At 42.6% G+C, this 21,357-nt stretch overlaps 1 protein-coding gene across 1 annotated transcript in view; it reads right to left on the bottom strand.

Moving 5' to 3' along the window:
* Positions 1-16,669, bottom strand: part of DPP6 (dipeptidyl peptidase like 6) — a 562,376-nt gene extending 545,707 nt beyond the window's left edge. Inside the window, exon 1 of the mRNA XM_030965369.1 lies at positions 16,363-16,669. Coding sequence (XP_030821229.1) covers positions 16,363-16,419 — 57 coding nt within the window. The 5' untranslated portion in view covers positions 16,420-16,669. The remainder of the gene's footprint in view (positions 1-16,362) is intronic.
* Between the last annotated feature and the right edge of the window lie 4,688 nt (positions 16,670-21,357).

Below are 21,357 nucleotides of genomic sequence, written 5' to 3'. Positions count from 1 at the left end.
TTACATCTGAGGTTCATTACAAAATAATTAATATGCTGCTGCTAAAAGATAAACCAAATTGTACAGAACAGTCCTGATTTTCAGCCAGGCTTAAGACCTGTTCAGAGAAGGTACAGAGAAGGAGCCTTTAAAGCAGCACAAAGGTGGACAGAGTGATAAATAATGCATGGCAGAAGGCAGCCTCTATTTGCCACTGTCATGTGAGGATCTCTTGGCTTGATCCCCTGGAAAATGGGGTGTCATGGACATATTTTCTGAAAAATCCTTTGCTAGGGTTTTTTTCTCCTGAGAAGCTGAGAAGTCTCAGATGAAAAGAAAAACAAGAATTATCTGCTGCTGTGGGATGCAGCAGGTGCATATTTGATTGGTCTCATGTTGTTGTTTTTAATTAATGGCCAATCACAGTCCAGTTGTCTCAGACTCTCTGCTCAGTCACAAGATTTTATTATCATTCCATTCCTTTCCTTTCTAGCCTTCTGATGCAATCCTTTCTTCTATTCTTTAGTATAGTTTTAGTATATAATTTTCTTTTAATATAATATATATCATAAAATAATAAATCACCCTTCTGAAACATGGAGTCAAGATTCTCATCTCTCCCCTCGTCCTGGGACCCCTGTGAGCACCACCACAATGGGGTCTCCATCACTGGGGTGCTGTGAAAGGGAAAGAGCTGAGGGATTTTATTCAGCTGGAAGTGTGTTGATGTGCCCTGAATGGTGTCCTGTGCCATGAGGGCTTTATAATGTCCAGAGAGTAAAAGATCCCTGCTGAAAGAGCTGCACTGCTGCAAAAATACAGCCCTGCAACACTTCTTTGGCCTCGAGGTTTGACTCAAATGTGAGGGGATAAAAAGGAGTTGCTTTCTGCTGGGAGGGGCATGTCAGAGTTCAGTTCCCTGTGTTCCAGCACAGCTCAGATATTTCAGCATGGTAGCAGGCTTGGCCAGCTGGCCCATCACTGCTCTCTGCCTGTTGCAGAATTTTCCTGGGATGCTGGAAGTTCCTGCCTGCTTGAACAGCCTTACAGCCACCTCTGCTCTCTTTGCTTTCCACAATTTCTTTTGTGGTATTTGGCTACACCCAAAACTCAATGTCAAAATATGCTTTAATTGCTCATATAACACTCAAATTTTCTTCTGAAACTTTTCTGTCAAGCATAGGCCATGACTATGACCTTAAACTGGCAGCCAGCTATTGCTGGCTATCAATCCTTGAGCCAAACCCATGCTCAAGTGAAATGGTGCACACCAACAGCACAGCACTGCAGCCTCCTTGTTCTGGATCAATAAAACATGCTCCTCGTTCATAAAGAGTGTGATTTTCTCAGTCTGAGTTCTTTCTCATCTTTATTTGATGGAAGAGGCAGCTTTGTAGAAGCACTGCGCCTGGTTAGACAGCAAAACTTTTTAATGGTTTCTATCACTGCTCTAAAAATCTAAAATTCACCTCAAGCCACAGCAAAGGAGGAGGATACAAGTCAGCTTACAGAAAATTAAGCATGCATGTATTCCAAAAACTTCCACTGCCCTTTTTCCTTCATGTCATGAAAGAATTGGGAAAGCAAGGATGTTACAAAGAGAAAAAAATGCCAAAACCTCATGATCAAAGCATTTTAAGGAGCAGCAGAGCAATTGAGTGATTAGCAGAGCATGTATGAGTCCAAATGAACAAAACCCAGAGTCTGAGTGAGGAGACCTCAGAGCTCCATTCTAGAGAGGCATTTCTGCTTCCTCACCCACAAACTGTGCTGGGGAATGCAGATCCTGTGTTCAAAGGTACCAAGCAGCATTCAGCAAAAAATAATGGCTTAAAACACTCAGGGCACTACAGAGCCCCCTGCTCCTGCTCTCTGCATGCAGCAAACATGGGAATAAAGCAAAGAAGGGAGATTCTCGGGGATTTTTTTTCAGGGCCTTGCAAATTAAGGCTAATTAAATATTTTAGAGGAGTTTTGCTCCCAGCCAAGTGAAGGATTTGTGTGTTTATACATATCACGGGCATGTCATGCAGAAAGCCATCAGAACTGACCAAATGAAACAGGAAAATCCCCTTTGCAGGCTTGTGACCTTAGAAACAATAAACTATTAGGAATATTCTGTATTTATCCCTCAGGAGTTCTGTGCACCTCCCAGTGCCTAAAGGGAGCCTACAGAAAAATTGTAGAGGAACTTTTTTACAAGGGCATGCAGTGATAGGATAACTGGTAATGTCTTTAAACTGAAAGAGGGCAGCTTTAGGTTAGATATTTGAAAGGAATTCTTTATTGGGAGCATGGTGAGGCACTGGAACAGGTTGCCCAGAGAGGTGGTAGACGGAAATAAAAGACCCTATAAAGAGCTCCCACCTCCCATGTAGTGGAAGACAATTGTGCAGGGACTACCAAATGTCATGTTTAAACACAAAAGTGAAAAATATCTTTCAAACTCCAGTCCCTGCTGTCCTGTTTCTCAGTTCCACTGTCTCTAAAACAGTAATATTAATCAAATGTAATTTATTCAATCCAATCTACAGCAAACAGTAATTATCTGTAGCAAATCTCAATAGAGGTTTGAGGAGCTAAAACATTGCAGCAATGGAGCCCACAGACATATCCTAGCTGATTACTGTCTCTTTTATAGTCCTTATCTCCTCCCTTCTGAGGATAATGCATCTAAAAACACAGTTCACTAAGTTCTGGTAGAGTTTTGAATATTACTTTCTAATGTGTGCATGTGTCCCTTTAGGAATTGATGTTTTCCCCACAGACTTTACAAATTTTTCTGTCACTTGGCCATAAAGTTATTTTTAATGGAAAAATATACCTTCTTTAAAAAGCACAACTAAATTAAATAACCTTCTAAATGCAACAAGCCAGAGGTCGCCATCAGAAAAAAAAAAAAGATTAAACCAACTCTATTTCCCCTGAAATAACCTTCCTGATATTTGCCTCTCTCGGAGGTCTAAATATTTTATATCTTCTTTCCTAAATATTAAAGAACCAGGGTAGAACTAAATGCTAAGATTTAACAGTGGGTATAACAAGAGCTGTTGGCAGTACTGAGACAGCCTGAATTTTCTTTACCATCAGCCATGTGCTGAATTAAGCCCACTGAGGTTACGACAAGAGGACTGAGGGAAATGTCACCATGCTGGCATTTAACCCACCTTAAGGGAGTGGAGAATGAGCCTTGCCTTTGGACACTGAAGTAAATACCCCATCTTTAGTTCTTGGAGCAGTAAGGAGAGGGTAATATGCTGTGCAAAAATAATATATGGTACCCAGAGAAAGCTGTGTATTTTTCAACACAAGATCTCATCATTAATTAACTTTATTTAGAGCAAAATCTACAAAATAAGGCATGGCCTGAGCAACAAGTGACTAGCTCATGTTTATCAGGGTTCCCAAAGGAACCAGCAGCCAGAGACACTGACATTGATATCATGCTCACAATTTCTGGCAAAGCATGATTTAACCTTGCCTGCTTTATCTACATCTGCCTTCTGCTCCACACAGAGATTCATACATCTTCTGTGCACTGATATCAGCATTTTTGAAATCTTATTTGCCTATTTCAAGAGAACTGGTATCTTTAAATTCATGTGAGCATCCTTTTTCTGTTGGTCCAGACAATCCTCTCCAAGGATTCATCAAGATTGAAATGCAGACATCAATCTCAGTCAGATCCGAATAAACAAAGCTTTGCTAAAACCTGAATTTTAGGAAAATAGACCCAGTCTTTTTTTCCCAAGCTCTGACTGCTGTGCCTTCTATTTTTGTAGATAAATCACTCTCAGCTTTGCTGATTACACCCTGGTATTCAGCCATCCATCTGGACACACAGGAAATGTCCTGGCTCTTGGGAAATGGCAGGCAAGGATTTAATACCATAATTCTACCCACACTGACAACTGGTAGCACAGTAGACCAGGCTGATGCTACCAGAAGGATGCAATTTGAGATTAGATGTCTACATTGGGGTCTTTATATGAGTACCAGGTGTCTAAACTCCTATTAGAGCCAAGAGGGGTCTAGTCAAAGGAAATCAATGGAATACAAGCAGCAAGTCAGGGAGCAGCCAGCCCACAGAGGCCTTGCAGTGAGTTCCATCACTCCCTGGACACCACTATGTCCCACTGACTATAATGGGAGCTTAGGTACTGCCTGTCCAATTCCACTGACTAAATGAAGATATCTAGCATCATTTGAGACATCCCAGCATCTCCAAGACATTCTGTTGGTGCCAGCAGACACAACTCAGGAGCTGTGGGATGTTCATGTCCCCGGGCAACAGCAGCTGGAAGAGTACATGGCACATCTCACACACCACTAGTGCAGAAAAATCCTGCTCCTAAGTTACATGTGAGCAAAAATAAATGTCTAAATATTGGTGGTGTAATCCTAAGCTGAGTTCTATCCTTTAAGGATCGCCTTACATTGGTTTTCCAATTAGTGCAGAGGGAATTTAAGTCTTTCTGAGGATTCATTCAAGTCCCTTGCAGCACTTTGGCATTTTCCCCCTCTGCAACAACACTACCTGTAAACATTTTAGTTTTCTTTTCTTTTTTTTTTTGTTTGTTGGTTTTATTAAATGAAATTAATAAATTTCATTTATAATTCTGTAGAGGTGCATAGGAGTGCTGTTACACCACACAGAGACAGAGAGCCAAAATGTGAAGATTTCTTGATATTTACACATCAGAAAGGCCATTTCCCTCCAGTGATGATCCAGAATATTCTTCTGACTCATCAAAAATTATCTCTTTTTTGGCAAACACCATCACCTGGACCCCATGGTGCTGTTGACAAGATCAGGCATGCTGGCTTTCAGATGACACATGGGACAGAAGATACCTTTTCTACCACACAATGTAAACGTATACTTTTGCCCTGGTAACACCTATATTTTATTACTTTATTGCAGTATTTGGATGCATCTGTGTACTTCAGCCTCTGCAAAGTACAGCTGCTTCTCAGCTAAATACAGTCAGTGTTCAGATGAATGTTTTTACAGTCTTGCTTAAATTGCTATGTCTGGAAATGACAATGGTAGGACCACAGTGACATTGGCTCCCTTTTCCTAACCCTTTTTAATTTCTATTTCCAAAGCATGAGAGTACAAAAATGACAACTTCCATTGAATAAAATACTGAATTTTTTTCCTCAATGATGTCCATATCAAAATCCAAATCTAAGAAATGCTAACAAGGAAATATAAATGATCTTTCAAGAAAGAATAAGTAATTTATGTTAATATCTCTACAGACTATAATTTAAAGTGCTGTAGTCCTCATTTTTGTACAATCACTAAAACTTTAATCACCAGGAACTATTATTTTTCATTACTGATTCTTCAATAAACTTTATATTTTACACTGGAAAAGGTTTAGGGGCAATTCTTCCATCCGCACACAAGAGATTTTGGGATGTTGCTTTTGCTGGCATTGCTGGAAGTCAGACATGGATATATTTCCTGTTCTTAAAGAAAACCAGGACAATGTCCCTCTCTTTCAGTTAGTCCATATCAGCTGCCAATCAGAATTCCTCTGGTGAAAAATATATGTTGTAAAATATAATGAAGCTACAGCAGGAAAGAATGTGGGGAAGGTTAGCTGTTGGAAGTCCTTGCTGTCGAAGATAGTTTTAGCATTTTGATCACAATGCTGTGATGGTGCACAGCATTGATCACTTTCCATTAAAATCATAAAAAGCACTGAAGTTTTCTAAAAATGAAAAAGGATAAAAGAGAAAAATCCCAAGAACAAATTCCTGACATAACTAAAGAGTTTGAGGGCTCATAAACAACTTCTTTCCTTCCTCCTTCCTTGGCTAATACCTTTGTCACTTCCACTGTGATCATGCATGGCTAGAAATTCTCAATGCAGCTTCTAAATGGCAGCTTGAAGTACCTTCCTAAGAGCCACCACTGCCTTTTCAGTGGCCCATTAAAGATGTCTGTGTTTCAGTCCAAATCAGCCCTTTAGTGCCCCTGAGCTGGGCAAACCAGCAAGGCAGTTTATTTTTGTGCTACAAATGCCCTGTAAAGGCAAAAATATACACAGATAACAACAACAACAACAACCACCAAAATACAGGCAAATTTCCCTTATCCATTAATGTAAAGGAAAACCAGCTGGTTTTATTCATCAAAAGTAAATTAACTCCTTTGTAAAATGGAGTATTCAGTGCCCTCTCCTGCCATAAAAAAATCCACCCAAAACAGGAGCGGAGCAGGCATAGGAAGGAAGCAGGAATGAGCCCTAAATGAGAGAGTGAAAGATACAGACAGGGCACAGATATGTTCTGTAATATTGCTTCAGCCTTAGGGAATTCTAACAATATCAAGCTAACTCAGGTGATTAAATTTGGAACAAGTCAGAAAATGTGAAGGTAGAGAGCATGCAGAGATCAGGACCTGGGAAATTGGAGGATAGCCCTGAGCTGCTGGAGGAAAGATCTGTAACAGTAAAGAGTGGCTAAAACTGGAGTAAATGACTGAAAAACCTCAGTGGCCTCTGCTGGCAGATTTAACTGTGCAGTGGGTGGTCAGACAAGAGGAGTGGCAGTGAGGCAGCACAGTGTGGCAAGGGAAATGTGTCCCACTGCTGCTCCCAGAGGGTTCCAGGTGCAGCCCTGGTGTTCCCCAGGGTAAGGGAAGCCTCATGACCCTCAGTGAGCTCACACAGATATCACTGTGTGATATCTCAGCCAAGCACCAAGATATAAAGGGAAGAATAAAGTCCTAAGCTTGAGGGATGACCATAAAGCAGTGAACAAATTTATAGCCCAAGTTCTTTGATGCAGGAAGCAGTATTCTGCTATCTGGCTGTTCAATTGAATCCCAATATGCAACCAGCATTCCTATAGAGTCCTGCAATAGAAGTAACACTGATGTTAGTCCCTGCTGCTGGCCCCTTTCCTGGGCTTGTACCTATGAAAAAGTCTCTGATCCTCCACTCAGGAGAAGTAGTTAAAGCAGTGGCAAAGGCTCTGTGTGAGGTCATTATCTAGCAAAATCAGACTTGAATATAAAGCTGCACTAAAAATCTGCAAACACTAGGATGGCTTGGATGCTAAGGGAAAGTCTAAGAAAAGTCAAAAGCCTAGAAGTATAAATTGATACATAAAAAAGGAAATTGTATTGTGTATCTGCTGTCCTGAGTAGCAGTAAATTACCAGCAGCACACATCTGTCTGCCATAATTTCAGCTTCTTCCTAGCATTCCAATTTTGGGTGCCATCTGCAAATAAGAAAATTAGCTGCTTTCAAAATGTTGATGTCCTGCCCTTTTTCAATTTGCCAGCAGAGCTGAGAGGGGCCCAGTGCTCACCATCTTTGTCAGACCCCAGGCTTCCCCCTGGAGCCCTCACAAAGGACAAGCCCAGACTTTGCTGCAGTGTATTTTATTCTGCCTAGTTGAAGACATGACACCAAGGAGAGCTGTACATGCTCTCTTTTTAAATCACCCAAGGTTTCATAATTTTAACAGCCTCCCTTTCAAGCGAGCTGAAAAATTAATGTGGTCCCTGCTTATCCTCCATGCACTCCACACCTGCAGCACAACTCAGTCTTTTGGGTGCTCTTCCCTCCAAGGTTGTCTTTTGGAGCAAGGTTTGGATGACATGGAACAGGGACTGTGCAAACAACCGTATCTCTGTCCCTTCTCTACCTTTTTTCCTTCATTCCAAGGAATGATTGGCCCCAAAATTTGTTAAATTCTCAGATATTAAGCAGAGTAACAAGGCCAAAAATAAAGATGGGAACCCCACTTAGTGGATTGCCAAGCTATCCTCCTCCACCAAAGAGCTCACAGACCATGCAAGGGAAGAGCTCATCCTTACTTCCACTAAAGAACTAAAGCATGGGCAGAACCTTTGTCCCAGTCTCAGTGAGGTGGAACTACTCTGTGGCATTCACATTCTCTGAAAAAATCCCTTCACCCAGGATTCTTCTCCTGGGAAGCTGAGAAGCCTCAGAGAAAAGGAAAACAATTCTTATCTCATTGGCTTCTCCTGTGTTGAGCTCACATCTGGAATTTTTTTGGAGATTGTTTACCCACAGGTGATTGTGTCATTGGATTCTGGTGGGAGTTGTTTTCACTCATTGGCCAATCAGTATCAAGCTGTGTTGAGACTCTGGAAACAGTCACAAGTTTTCATTATTCTCTTTTTAGCATTCAGTAAGTATCACTTCTGTATTCTTTAGTATAGTTAGTATAGTATTCTTTAATATAATATAGAATTATAAAGTAATAAATTAGCCTTCTGAGAACATGGAGCCAGATTCATCATTCCTTCCTTCATCGGGGCATTCCTGCAAATACAATACTACTGCTGATTTTTGTGAGTTCACATCAGATCACCAAGTCCATGCCTACACTGGCAGGTTAAAACCAGGCTAGAGAAGTTTTTATTGTGGCAGTATTATCTGGCCTTAAAAATCAGCTACCACTTATGATAACTAGCAGTGTGAAAATGCAAAGCCTAAAACACTCAGACATTACCCCAGTGTAACTCAGGGCTTCATGCAGGAATCAGGACATTCCCCTCAAATGTTTTAGCAAACTTTATTAATGTAAATGCCATGAAAAGCAGACCATCCTTGACTATACCTAGATAAATACTTCATAAATCAGTGCTACCTGATTATCAAACTATTTCACTGATAAAAATAAAATAAACTAAAACAAAATCCTAGTATGTCAATCTGCTTATTTTAAAACCAGCATAAAACTCCCCAGTATAATGCAAAGATCATGAACATCAAACTCTCCAAACTAGGCACAGGCAAACAGCATGAAAATAAAGAAAAGCACTAAATAAATAAATGAATGAATCCAAATCTCTTTCCTAGGTTTACTTAACAGTGCTGATATAGAAATAAGCCAAATACATTCTACTGAGCAAGAAATTGAGTCTGAAGATAATCCCTCTTCTTTTTTTTTTCTGTAGCCTAGAGGTCCTTTGTACTCCCATTGAAATCCTGGCCTCAAGTAATCCATACAGCACTCACAGCATGATATTATATCTATTTTATTGCAAAACACAATAATCAAAATGCTAAAATAAATCTTCTTCCTATTATTTGATTTAAACATTGAAGTATTGAAGTGGCTAAGCTAATTTATTTTGATTATCAGCACATTAGTCTTGGTATTATAAATTAACCCCACAATTTTAACAGAGCTTCCAGCTACCTAATGTCTAAAAATCTGATTTTGTTTAAGCACATATCGTGCTAAGATTTATTTTGGAAATTTCAATTAATCAGTTCTGGTCTATAAAAAGTTAATATAAAGCGGTTTGCTGTTAAATGACATTGGCACTCACACATTTGCTCTGTCCTACACCAGTTAAAAAGCCATTGCACATTCCCAGTTATATTGCACAGAGCTCTGGCTGCATTTTTAAAGCACCAACTGTTAGTTAATTTTGTTAGCATAAACACCCAATAAAACTTTATGGCATGTTCAACTCTCATTAAAGATGAAAAACAGCAGCAGAGCAGCACCCACAAACGAACAGGGACGGTCCTATCACTGCTGATGCCCAGAATTCATTCAGATTCAGGGCCCAGGGCTTCCTGTGCCTGAGGACACTGCAGGGATGCAGAGCACAACATCCCACGCGCTGCTGGAAACCCCTGGAGCCCCACACAGCTCTTCCATAAGGCTGCAGGCAAATATTTCATGGGGCAGGAACACTCTTTCTCCAACCCTTAAAATAATAGCTGCTGTAAGCAAAGTCCACCCTTGCTGGTGCGTATTTGCTCAAGGCTACAAAAACCACAGCTCCTTCTGCTCCCTATCACCCAAAATATCCCAGATAGGATGCTCCATCAACACCAGGGCTAGAGGAGCTCAGGGTTCATCCTGTGGTTGGATTCTCTCCACTCAGGGAAAGCACAACCCCTGGCAGGAGGTTTTCTGATCATTCAGGACATTTACAGAGTCAGCCTGGCCATCTCCCTGTGTCTTCCCATCTTTCAAAGGGGTGTTTGAGCCTTCCACTGAAATTTCTGGTCCTGACCCAGCATCATTCATCTTGCCAAATTTCCTGTTTAGGGGACCTTTATGAGACAGCTGACACTCAGACAGTTGCAGGAAGAGCTCTAGGGAACATGGCTGGAATTAACTGCCAAAAGCCATCAGGTTTACAGGTGGAATTACAGAGAAAGCAGATTTCAATGTCTGAAATAATGGGAAGATCAAATCAAGAAGTTCCCACAGCTGTTACTCCTAAAATCCTTAGGGCTGCATTGGTTAAGGCAGTAAAATTTCTAAAATCATCTTTCCATTTACATCAGCAGAAGCAGAATTTCTGTCACTAAATTCAGCACCCGTATCAGATAGTGTCCACTGAAAATTACAGTTTGCAAGAAAGTCAGAGACTGTAATAAAAAAACCAGTTTCAAACACTTTGCCTTAAGTTCCTTGGCACGTCTTCGTGATTTAGTGTTCACCACTTGAAGTTTTGATGGGTTTTGCCTCTGCAGCATTGTGAAAGTTCCTCCCAAAGGATGTAGAAGGTAGAGGATTCTCACAAATTGGTACAGAAGAAAGAGCTAAATCAACACAAGCTCCACTACTTGTGCAAAATGAAACCTTGCTACTTAAGGAGCCAAACTAATATCTGGATCCCTAATGGACAGAGGACCCAAGTGTACAGTTTTCTCTCTTCTTTGCCCACAGGCTTTTCCTGCTGACACCTGCCCTGGGCAAGGGATTTCATGCTTCACAGAGAGGGATACGCTGGTGGGATATGGGGAGCACATGCTGATGAGCCTGCTGGCTCCTAAATGGACAATGATTAGTATGTCTTTATTTTCTGTGGCAGAAAAGCTCAACTTTAGTCTATCATCCCTACCTAGTCTGAAATTTTTTGGTGGTTTACTCGTGGTACTTCACTGCCTGCAAAACCAGAGTAATTCTCTCATTCTCCCAGATTTTTACTTCTTGTTGTCAACTTAAACCATAAATACACTGAAGGCCAAGGCATTTCTGTCTATGTGGGGTCACAGCATCCAGCAGGATGGGGCATTGATCTTGTCTGTTTCTCTCATGCAATGCTATATTAGACCACTCTGAAGGGTTGATGTTTTGAGATGGAAGTGCAATTTCCAAGGGACTGCCCTCTGAGTAAGGTTGGATTTTGGAGATAGCTGACCAATCATGTTTTAAAGCCCTGGCAGCTACATCCAGTCCTACTTTAATACTTATTAGGTGTGGAAGTCAGCCTTGAACTCCCACTAGAGCATTAAAATTAGGAAACTCAAAACTACACTGCTTAGCTGTGCCCATGCAGGGTAACTTACCACTTACAGTAAAACACAATGTGCAAGTAAAGCTGAACTTGTTTCTGCTTCAGCAATAACACAGAGGAGCAAGCACAGCTTCCTTATCTCAATTTTCTGCATCCAAGAGTCTTAGAAATGCTGTGCCTCTATTGCTTCCATAACTTTGGAGGTATTGAATCTCTCTGCAATTAAACCAACATAAATAAGTAGTAATTCAATTGAAATCAGTGGAATTCATGTGAGGGGAATAGTTCATGTAAAAGAGAAGGTAATTAGATTTAGCCAGTGTAGATGCAATAATCTCTTATTAATCGTTTAAGGAATAAACTATAAAACCAAATTCCCTCATAATCTGTTAAAAGGACATCATGGACCTCTTGCCCACAGCTGTACAATTGTTGTCCTGTTCCTTTAGACCAGGGCAGCCAGAACACCCTGCATCAGCAGTTTGTTTCTCTCAGAGGTTAAATTTGTTCTTTTCAAAACAATAAGAGAGAGCAGCCAGGGCTACAATCATAACTGCATTTTCAGTTCTGCTTAATTGAGTGTGATTTCCTTTAACAAACACTTCGCATTACTGCATCGAGTTGTTTTCATAACTGCATTCTTACATACCAATACTGCTAATTAGGACAATTGTTTCTCCTTTAAAAGGAAAGAAAGAAAATAAAAGGAAAGAAAGCAAATGATTTGCTGTTATTCTTGAGCATTCGTTATTGCTGATTAAAAGTGAGGTTACAGTTATTCAGGTGAATATTCTAACTTTGTTTCACCAAGCTTTTTTTAATGCTTACATAATTAAAGCTGGGAGAGGAAAGGTGTTTTTTAGCATTTGCTACATTCCAAAATGTGACATGATTGAAACATCTACCATTTGCTCAGGTTTAATGCAGATTTGTTTCCTCTTACCATACAGGGACTCTCATCACTGCTGTTGAGGCAGAAAAAACACTTGTCTCCCACCTACACATCAGGATTGGAATGAGGAAGAAGTTAAAGCCTGGCTGGACAAAATAAAGATATAAATGCCTAATAAACACATAACCAACCCTCCAAACACATAAACCAGTTTGGGCATTCATCAGTGGTGTCTTAAGCTGCGTATGATGATGGCAAAGGAGTTGGACTGACATCTCACCTGACAACAGGAATCAGGTTTGGGTGACCTGATCCAGAAGACATGCACTGACCATATCCAAGTCTGAGCTCCGCACAAAACAGCTAAAACAGCTGCCATTGTTCAAAAATACACTCAGGGAGAAGTCAGAAGAGACTGAATAGCAGCAGGATTGTGCCAAACGTGTCCTAAGGTACTGCTGAGGTTGCTGTACAGAGCTGGGGATTTAGACGGTGCCCTCCAAATCGTGCATGTCAGCCAATGGTTTGGCTAAAGGCATTTTCATCCAAAATCCAGAGACAGTGCATCCCCCTGTCCCCAGGAGACACTGTGAGTTTCCATCTTACCCACTCCAAAGAACAGCCCTGAACTCTGCTCTGCTCCTTCCCCAAAAGGAGAGATGAGAGGACTCCTGCTGTGCAGCAGGATGGGGCTCCTGCTGTCTCCTGATGGGTGCAACAGTCCCCAGAAGGATGGAAGCTGGTGGATCTCTGAATCCTCAACACTTAAAAGGACACCAGATCCACAAATCCTGCTCCACAGGACACTTCCTTTCTCACTGGGTGAGGATGAGGAGGGTCCTCAGATGAAGGACCCCAAGTATAGTTGTTTCTAAAGAAAGCACCCCAAATTATTTCTATAGCTTTTCCTCCCTGAAAACAGATGAATTTGGGAGTCCTGACATGAAACCAAATGTCTTTTCACAGTGTCTTCCTTGATATTAATTTAAGAAAATCAGCTAAATTCAAGACACAATTTCTGCGTCATGTATTGGATGGTGTGGGGTTTTGTATCACTGTATAAAAGCCAAAAGCCAGGAGCTGCAACATGTAGTGTTGAAAAAGCCTCAATCCCCATGAGGACTTAGCCCTCATTAATTGTTTCAAGTAATCTGTCGAAATGTGGCAGCTTGGAACTGACCCCCAAAATTCTTCTGGCAGGATGTGAATGAGTTTGCAGTGAAGTGCACTTCCTTTACCAGAGTTAAAACCTGCTCCTAGCCCACACAAGAGAGGTGGGTGGGTTTTGTACAGGCTTGGGCTGCTCACCACCCCAGCCACCCCAACACATCAGAAATCTTCCTGTGACACAGCTTTCCATTACAGCATTGGGGTGAATCCTCTTGCTTTCCTCCCACAAATTATCTTAGGGAAGGCAAAGGGATTAGTCACAGGCAGGAAAAAAGAGCATTAGAAGCTGTATGTACACAAACTATTTCTCAAAAATAGTTCTCTCTAGACAATAAATCAGTCTTTCAATAGCACTCACAAGTGGCTTAGAGCTTCTAGCTCTTGGTTAGAAACAGCTGAAAAACATGACATAGAAATGTTAAAAATATATACACCTTTTAGTGGGCATGCATTACTAGAGTTTGGAATTGCAATCAAGCCCATCTACTTAAGGGCTTTAATTGTATCCCTCCTTTGAAAAGCTACCTCTCTTGCTCACCACAACTGAGCACAGCTGTAAATCTTGCAAAAGAAATGTGAAGTCTAAGTGCCCATTGCCCAGCAAGAGGGAAGCTCAGGAGAAGCCAGGAAGAAGAGTGACCTTACCTCACTGAGCTGGCTTTTGAGCTGACACAACATAACTTTTTTGGGGGAGGGAAAAACCCCTAACATGTTGTTTCATCAGCAGCAACAACAAAGTGATTTATGACAAATTATTTGCTCAACACACTCCCCCTTGGGAAGACCTCAGCCCTCACCCACAGCTGCCTCTTTGCCTCCATAAACTTCCAGTTCTTCTGGAATTTCCTTCTGTTCTCCTTCCTTCCTCCCATTCCCTCCCAATCTTTGCACAGCCTGTGATGGGCAAAGGACAGATGCTCTTGTAGCAACAGCCATGTGGGACAGGGTGGGACAGATTTCACTCTGCTTCTTCCTTTACTCAGGTATTAAATAATCCTTCTGTATTAAACAATTGATTTCCATGACCCTTGTAGCAAGCTGACACAAGATTACTCTTATTTTGTCAGTTTTGGTTAAAATTGGCTGCAAGTTCAAAAGTTAGGAGATTAGGAAAGTTAGATAAATCCTGTTTGTGGTTCTGTTGTTTTATTTTTCATTGAGGTTTTGTTTGTTTGTTAGTTGTTCAGAAAAAAAACTCAAACAAATGAAGCACAGATATGAAACTTCTCATCAGCATTTCTAATTTCTATGCTTTAGAAGTCAGAGTCACAAAATAACTTGGCTATTCTGCCTCCTGTCTACTCCATCAGAAACCTCTTAAGGATCAGTTACTTGATTTTTCAGCCCCATTTGATAAACTCTCATTTCAGAACTCTGCAAGGTTTCCTTGAAACTAAATCAGTCATGCATGGAGCTTTCTGTGTTTTAATTAAATCCTGAAATCATCAATCATTTCAATCTCATGACTTGAAAAAAAAAATTATTTATTTCCAATGGAAAACATATCCAGCATTTGAAAATGAGACAAAAATGCCTTCAAGGCAAATAAAAATGTATCAATTATCATGTGCTAAGAATATACTCATTTGAGCCCCATCTCTTTCTTCTGCATTAAAGTATTAGGTCAGCAGCTTGCTACAATAAATTATTACTGATATGCAATAACCTTAGCTGTTCGACCCAAAACTCAAAGAAAACCAGAAAGTGCAAAGGAAGGAGGCCCAACATTCAAAATTCAGGCAATATCCAGAGGACATTCAATTTAGGGCCCTTGAATTATGCAAAGAGCTTAGGTACTGGTTCAACTTCAAATATATGATTAGTCATGGAGCTAAGAAAATAATTTCAGCAGACTCATCTAATCTGTTTGTTTACTTCCACAGCCCTCATCATGTAGCATCTTTTAATATTCACATAGCCTTTATGATTAGTGTGTTTCATCCTAAAAATACAATACGAAAAAAGGAGGAACAACTGGAGGAAACACTTCACAGAAGGGGAGGTATGAAGTAAATCTGTGCGCCTAAGAGTTTGTAAGGTTGGGTCTACACTAACTAGATGTGAAGTGTACAACCAGGTGAGCAGCAGCACCAGCATCTCAAACAACACCACAACACCAAGTCTAGAGGATGGAACAGGACATCAGTATTAAGAGATAAAAAAAAAAAAAAGTTAGCACAGCACCATATGTGGTAGAATGTAAGTCTTGCACTTCTTTAAGGTGCATCCCATTAGGTATTATAGAATCTTATCTCTCTATCAAATACCAGCCCCAAAAAGCACATGAAATCTTGGGGACAGTGGTGTGTCCACCATAACAGAGAAACATAAACACAGAGAAACACTTCAAAGAGTTGCAGAAGAACAACATCAACAGAATTGTCTGTAGGAGGGCACATGCATCTGACTTCACAGCACTGATACTCTGGAACAAAAAGTAGTTGTGTAGATATAAGGGCTATGTTCATCACTACCTAAAAAAATGTTAATGCAGGTACATGCGCCCAGTTACAATTCTGCTGAATTCAGCAGAGTGCACAATAACGTGTTTTATCTCAGTTATTCCTTTTTCATGCTGGCTATGCAAACACACCGTGGCAAGAAGTTAAAGCAGTGGCTAAAGCAGTACCTGGTCCCATGTCTCACTCCCCAAACCCTTACCTCCAAAGCATTTTATCCCGTTTGGAGAAGGTGCACGAGTTCTGACCGTTCCAGCACTTGATGCTGAGAGGCCGCAGCACCCTGAATGCCCAGTCCAGCACCCACCCAGGTCTCAGCCCGAAGGGGTCACCCCTGTCCGGAGTGACGGAGCCATCCAGAGCCATCCCTGGCCCAGCTCCCCGCAGGGAGACAGTTCCACATCCCGGGCGGCGGCGGGAGCCGGGCAGAGATGCTGAACTTCGCCAAGTGATGGGGGGCTAGCGGGTAGCGCAGGGATGCTTCCCGGGGCGGGGAATGCCCTCTCAGCTATAGGTTTGGGCACCGGGAGCCGAGGACGGGGCACCCCCGCCGCCCCAGCGAGCCCCGCTGCCCGCGATGCGCAGCCCCGGCCGCTCTTACCTTGGAGCCCTTGCCGGAGCAGCGGACGTGGTTGCTCACCCCGGCCGTCTGGTTCATGCTGGGAACGGCGGGAGAGCTGCAAAGTTGGGCTTCGGGCGCGACTCTCCGAGGAGCTTCAGGACGGGGATGGCAGCGGGCAGGGCAGGACGGGCTGTGCCCGCAGCGGGATTGTCACCCCGCGCCGGGTTTGTCACCCCGCTCCGGGATTGTCACCCCGCACAGAGATTGTCACCCCGCACCGCGACTCTGCCCCCGTCCGCGGGGTCTGCGCGCTGGCGGCGCTCCCGGCTTGCCGGCTCCAAAACAAAACCCGAAGCACCCCCCAGCCCCGCTTTCCTCCCCCGCCCTCCAAAGCAGAGGCGAGGCGAGCCCGGCTCCGCCCGCCCCCCGCGCTCCGGGGCCGCCGCGGCAGCGGGTGAGGGCCGAGCCCCGGCTCCGCTCGGCTCCGCTCGGCTCCGCTCGGCTCGGCTCCGCGGGATGCTCCGCGGGATGCTCCGCTCCCCAGGGTCCCGGCCTCGCCCCCGGACCCGCTCAGTCCTTCGGCATCGTTTTATTGAATCCCCCACTCGCGGCGTGGGCAGCGGAAATCGCGTTAAAGATGCCGCGGGTTCCCGCAGAGCTGGGGTTTGACCCGCTGGTGGTCGGGGTAGTGAATCCAGCTCTTTACAGCGAAAGAAACGCTGTGCAGATGTTTCCTTATGACCAAGCTGAAGGATTTGTGTCTTACTTTTTTTGAGCAATTCCTTTTCCAGGTATGCTAGAGTTCAGGGTTTAGGTTTTGGCTTTTTTGTTGTTTTTCGTTTTGGTGAGATAAGAGCTGCACAAGCAGCTGTGCTTTGCTGGTAAAAAAAATGCTGCTTTAACTTTGTAGGGTTTTTTAAAAAACAAACATAAAATATCCATGTTTGGGATATTATTATTGGGATATTCTTCCTATTGCCAGTCCATCCCTCCACTTCAGCCCATGAGGTCAGACACCACCTCCTCTTTTATTGCAACAAAAACATGGCAAAACTCAGTTCTCAGACTAGCAAAAGAAAACAAATAAACAAACAAAAAACTCAATGTACTGTATGTTTGAGTAACAAGATCTGGACAGCCAAGGCTAAAAGGATCCACACTTCATCTTAGCAAATCAGGGTTTCTTTTTCTTGGAATTGATCTATCCAAATAGATTGCTTCAAGTATTTTTAAGTTCCTACAGCATACTTTAAAACCTTGAAATAAATAAAACCATTTCTGGATGCTGCAGAAAGAACAGAAATATTTGCTTGTCCTGCCCCAGAGCCTGTGCTGCTTTAGAGAAGCTCAGCTCCCTCTTTACTGAAGGGCAAATAGCCCACTTTTAAATGGCTGCATCTTCTAGTCCTGTGGCTAAAATAAATGTAAGGAGCCCATCATGGAGGCTGACAGCAGAATAAAGTGTAGTTAAAAGGTAAATTTAGTTAGAGGCACCTGGTTTCAGCTCAGGAGGCAACAGAGAGGACCCAGTGCCACCCTGTGTGGCCAAACATCCCTCCCTGTCAGAGAGCACATCGCTTTTGAGATGAGAGTGGCCATCTAAGGACTGGTTTTATCAGACAAACAAGTCCCTCTGGGCACAAACCACCTTGTCAGGGTCAGTCTTTCCTCCTCAGGCAGCTGTCCTGTTGTGATGGCCACACTCTGCTCCTGAATCCTGCAGTGCCAGCTCCTCCTTAGCTCACTGCTGCCAATGAGTCCCCCTCAGGGACAAGTGTCCCACCAATCTCAGTGAGTGCTGGCACCCTGGCTGCTCTATCAAGCATGCTCAGCCCCAAACCCTACCTTATCACTATTCCCTGCTACAGCTCTATGATGGCTTTCACTTTTTTACACTAATTAAGATCTGAAGTTTCCTACTCTGACTGCTCCGTTCAAGTGCTTTGGTTTTCATACCTTCCCAAGGAAAATACCTGCTAATAAATCCAATTATAGACTTAGAGTTGCATATTTGATGGGGCCTGGCATCATCATACTCTCTCAACATGATTTGTTGCACAGAGACATGCAGAAGTCCCTGGATTATTTGCAATTGTACAAGTGAGCAGAAGAAATTTGGGGGAAAAAAAAGAGATGGGCAAGAAAAACTGGTTAAAGAGATTTCAAATCCATGGCAAACCCTTCTGGCCACTACATGGAGCAGGTGAAAAATCTATACTCTTTTCTCTCTTTCTTGCACAAAAAATATTTTGCATTATACAGATGGATCATGGGAGTGTTGTCCCACTGGCTTTATCAGTTTTGTTCTGAAACAAAGCAGAAGATACCACTCCATTCCTCATTTCTGAGCAGAAGGCCCCTCTCCATTCTGTGACCAGTCAGAGCAGGCAGGGAGTCTATTTTCACCATAGGGCACATTTTGTCTTATTCCCTGGCAAGAGAGACACAAGGAAAGTCTCCTGGTCTCTGCCACTTTTCCGCTTAATTCCTGTCCCATCATGGGCATCTCTATTCTCACCTAAAACCGAAACAAACCTTATGGCTCTGAAACTGCCTTCTTTATAGGAAAGAGCAATTTCCAACTGAGAAATCAGGGAACATTCACAGAAAAAGGATTTTGCTTTCAAAAATGTGAGCAAGCACGTTGATGTTTACTAACTCTTGAAAGGAGGCTACTGAATGCATGGTGGAAATGCAGCCTTTGAAATTTGGGAGAAATTTCAATTTCTGCAAAGGTGTCTCTACATGATCCTGGGAGAAAAAAAAAGTCACCACTATCATTCTTTGCCCATCCCACATCTGCCTATCTACTTCCAACTTCCCTAAGGCAGGACCTGTGCAAGCCCACAATGTCCACCTTCATTTTGGCCCTTGTTTCAGTGAAGGCCCCTAACTTCTGCAGAAAACCAACAGTGAAATCATTACAGCCTATAGTTTTTTAAACTGGAGTGGCTTATATATCTAGAAAAGAACAGATAGTGCCACAAACAGCACAGTTTTCCAGTGCCTGTGAGAAAAGTAAGTGACTTATAGATTAGTATTCGTAGACTGCTTAGTGAAGTGTGAAGGAACAACAATATACTGTCATATAAGCTGTGGCATATAAACATCCCTTGGCATTTTACACTTTGAAAAGGATTATACATAAGCTTGGCTGAGAAGAGTATTAAAAAGGAATCTCAGTCATACTTTTGGGGCACATTTAGTAATCTGTCTTCGGAGCTGAGCTAAAGCTATGCAAAATGAATGCAAGGAAATCCATGCAATCATGACGTAAGACTTAAAAACAAAACAAAATTTTAAAGCCAAAGTTATGCCATAAAATTTAATTATGTGTGGAGGACTTTTTGAGTTCTTCAAATTCATACTTTGCAGATGAACTCTGTAAAGCTAAGTGAAAATCAAAACTGAAATCCAGAGTTTTACATATTTATCCTGACTCCAACAGCTGAGTCTTTTCAAGAAATATCCAGTGTCACAAAACTCAAAGAAAAAACACAGGACTGCCAAGACTGTTGCATGCAGCTAGTTTCAAGTTCCAGGTTAGATTTAGATGAAGACCTTTGAAATATTTCTTAATGTTTTAAGTTCTTCCCAGGAGCCTGTTTTGATCTAAATTTGAGCTGTCTGGGGCATGGTAACACTGCTCTCTGAACTCCAGGGGTTTTGGGGTTTTCTCAATAACATGGCAAAGACACAACCCTGCTGATTTCCCTCTCCAATATTTTCAGTAGGAAGCTGCCTGAGATTAGTCCAACACCTCACCACTAAGTAATTTTGGACATCACTTGTGATGTAACCAGAAAAGCACATCCATTTTGAACAGGTCAAAGCCACAGTACAGGGACATAGAAACTGAAATGTGAACTGGCACTTGTACAGAGTTCAAAGTGCTGCAGAAACCACCAAGGTTCACCTTGCTCTCCACCTCAGCAGAGAAATGTGGTTTAAGGCTGGTTTAAGGAAAACAGAAAGATGAGCAGTCAACATGCAGTGAGGGCAGAGAAATGGAGAGCATGGGAGGCAAGGAGGATGTGAAAATTGAGACCATGGAGTGCTAAAGAACACAATTCCAAAAATCAATGCAGTGATGGATCAGGAATGAATGCAAAAGGCACAGCACAGGAAGGCTATAATTAGATGGTTTAGTCATAGCCAGGAGCCTGACTGAGCTTTTTGAATCCACTCAAGTGGACAGAGTTAGTGCAGAGTTTGGTTTGATTGTTACAGTTCTTCTCACGACAGCAACACAGAGCAGGCTCACAGGAGCTTTCAGTCTCCCTACAGCAACGAAGGGTAAAAGCCCCAGCACACACAGGGCTCTCTCAAATGTTCTTCTAACAATGACAAAGTGATACCTGCAGACAAGAGCATCTCCTACTGCAGCTGTGCTTCTGGGAGTGGCGTGGACTCAGCAGAACTCTGAAAGCAGGAATGACCCCAGCAGCCCTGGACATGTTCTGCCCACACTGTGCTCTGTGGCTCTGCTGAGGAACTGCAAAGAGGCAGCTCCAGTCTCACTTTCCTTTCATTGCTACCACAGTGGGGGTTAATCAAAGATAAGGTAATGATGGGGAAAATGCCAGTGTAGAGTAACACTGATGGGAACATTAAACCTCCCCAGAACAGAGACATCTCTATAGACTTCCAGATTTGTCATCAGGCAGGGAAAAAGAAGCCTTTTGAGTGCCCCAACATCTTGATCATGAAGAGAAATCTTTGTTCAGCAGACCCTATCATGACATATCTATGCTGACTGAGAGGGAGAATACCCAAGCTGCTGCTGCCAGATCAGAGCCCAGCTTGGTCCAATATCCACTCCTCAAGAAGGATCAATTTCGGTTCTGTGCATTCAAAGCCAGGTCATGGCACCTCCACAGCCCCCTGCAGCCTGCAGGCCTGACTGGTGGAAAACTGTCCCTGAAAGAAGTTGACCCTGTGAGGATCTCAGACGGGTGTGAGCACCACAAACTCCACACTTTTCTGGTCTTGTTTCTCTCAGTGTACTCACATCAGCTCTCATCTCAACCAAGT

The sequence above is a fragment of the Camarhynchus parvulus genome, chromosome 2 (assembly GCF_901933205.1).
Source record: "Camarhynchus parvulus chromosome 2, STF_HiC, whole genome shotgun sequence".
NCBI classification, from domain to species: Eukaryota; Metazoa; Chordata; class Aves; order Passeriformes; family Thraupidae; genus Camarhynchus; species Camarhynchus parvulus.
Note: the sequence above shows the minus strand (reverse complement) of the source record. Positions and strands in the feature narration are given on the sequence as shown.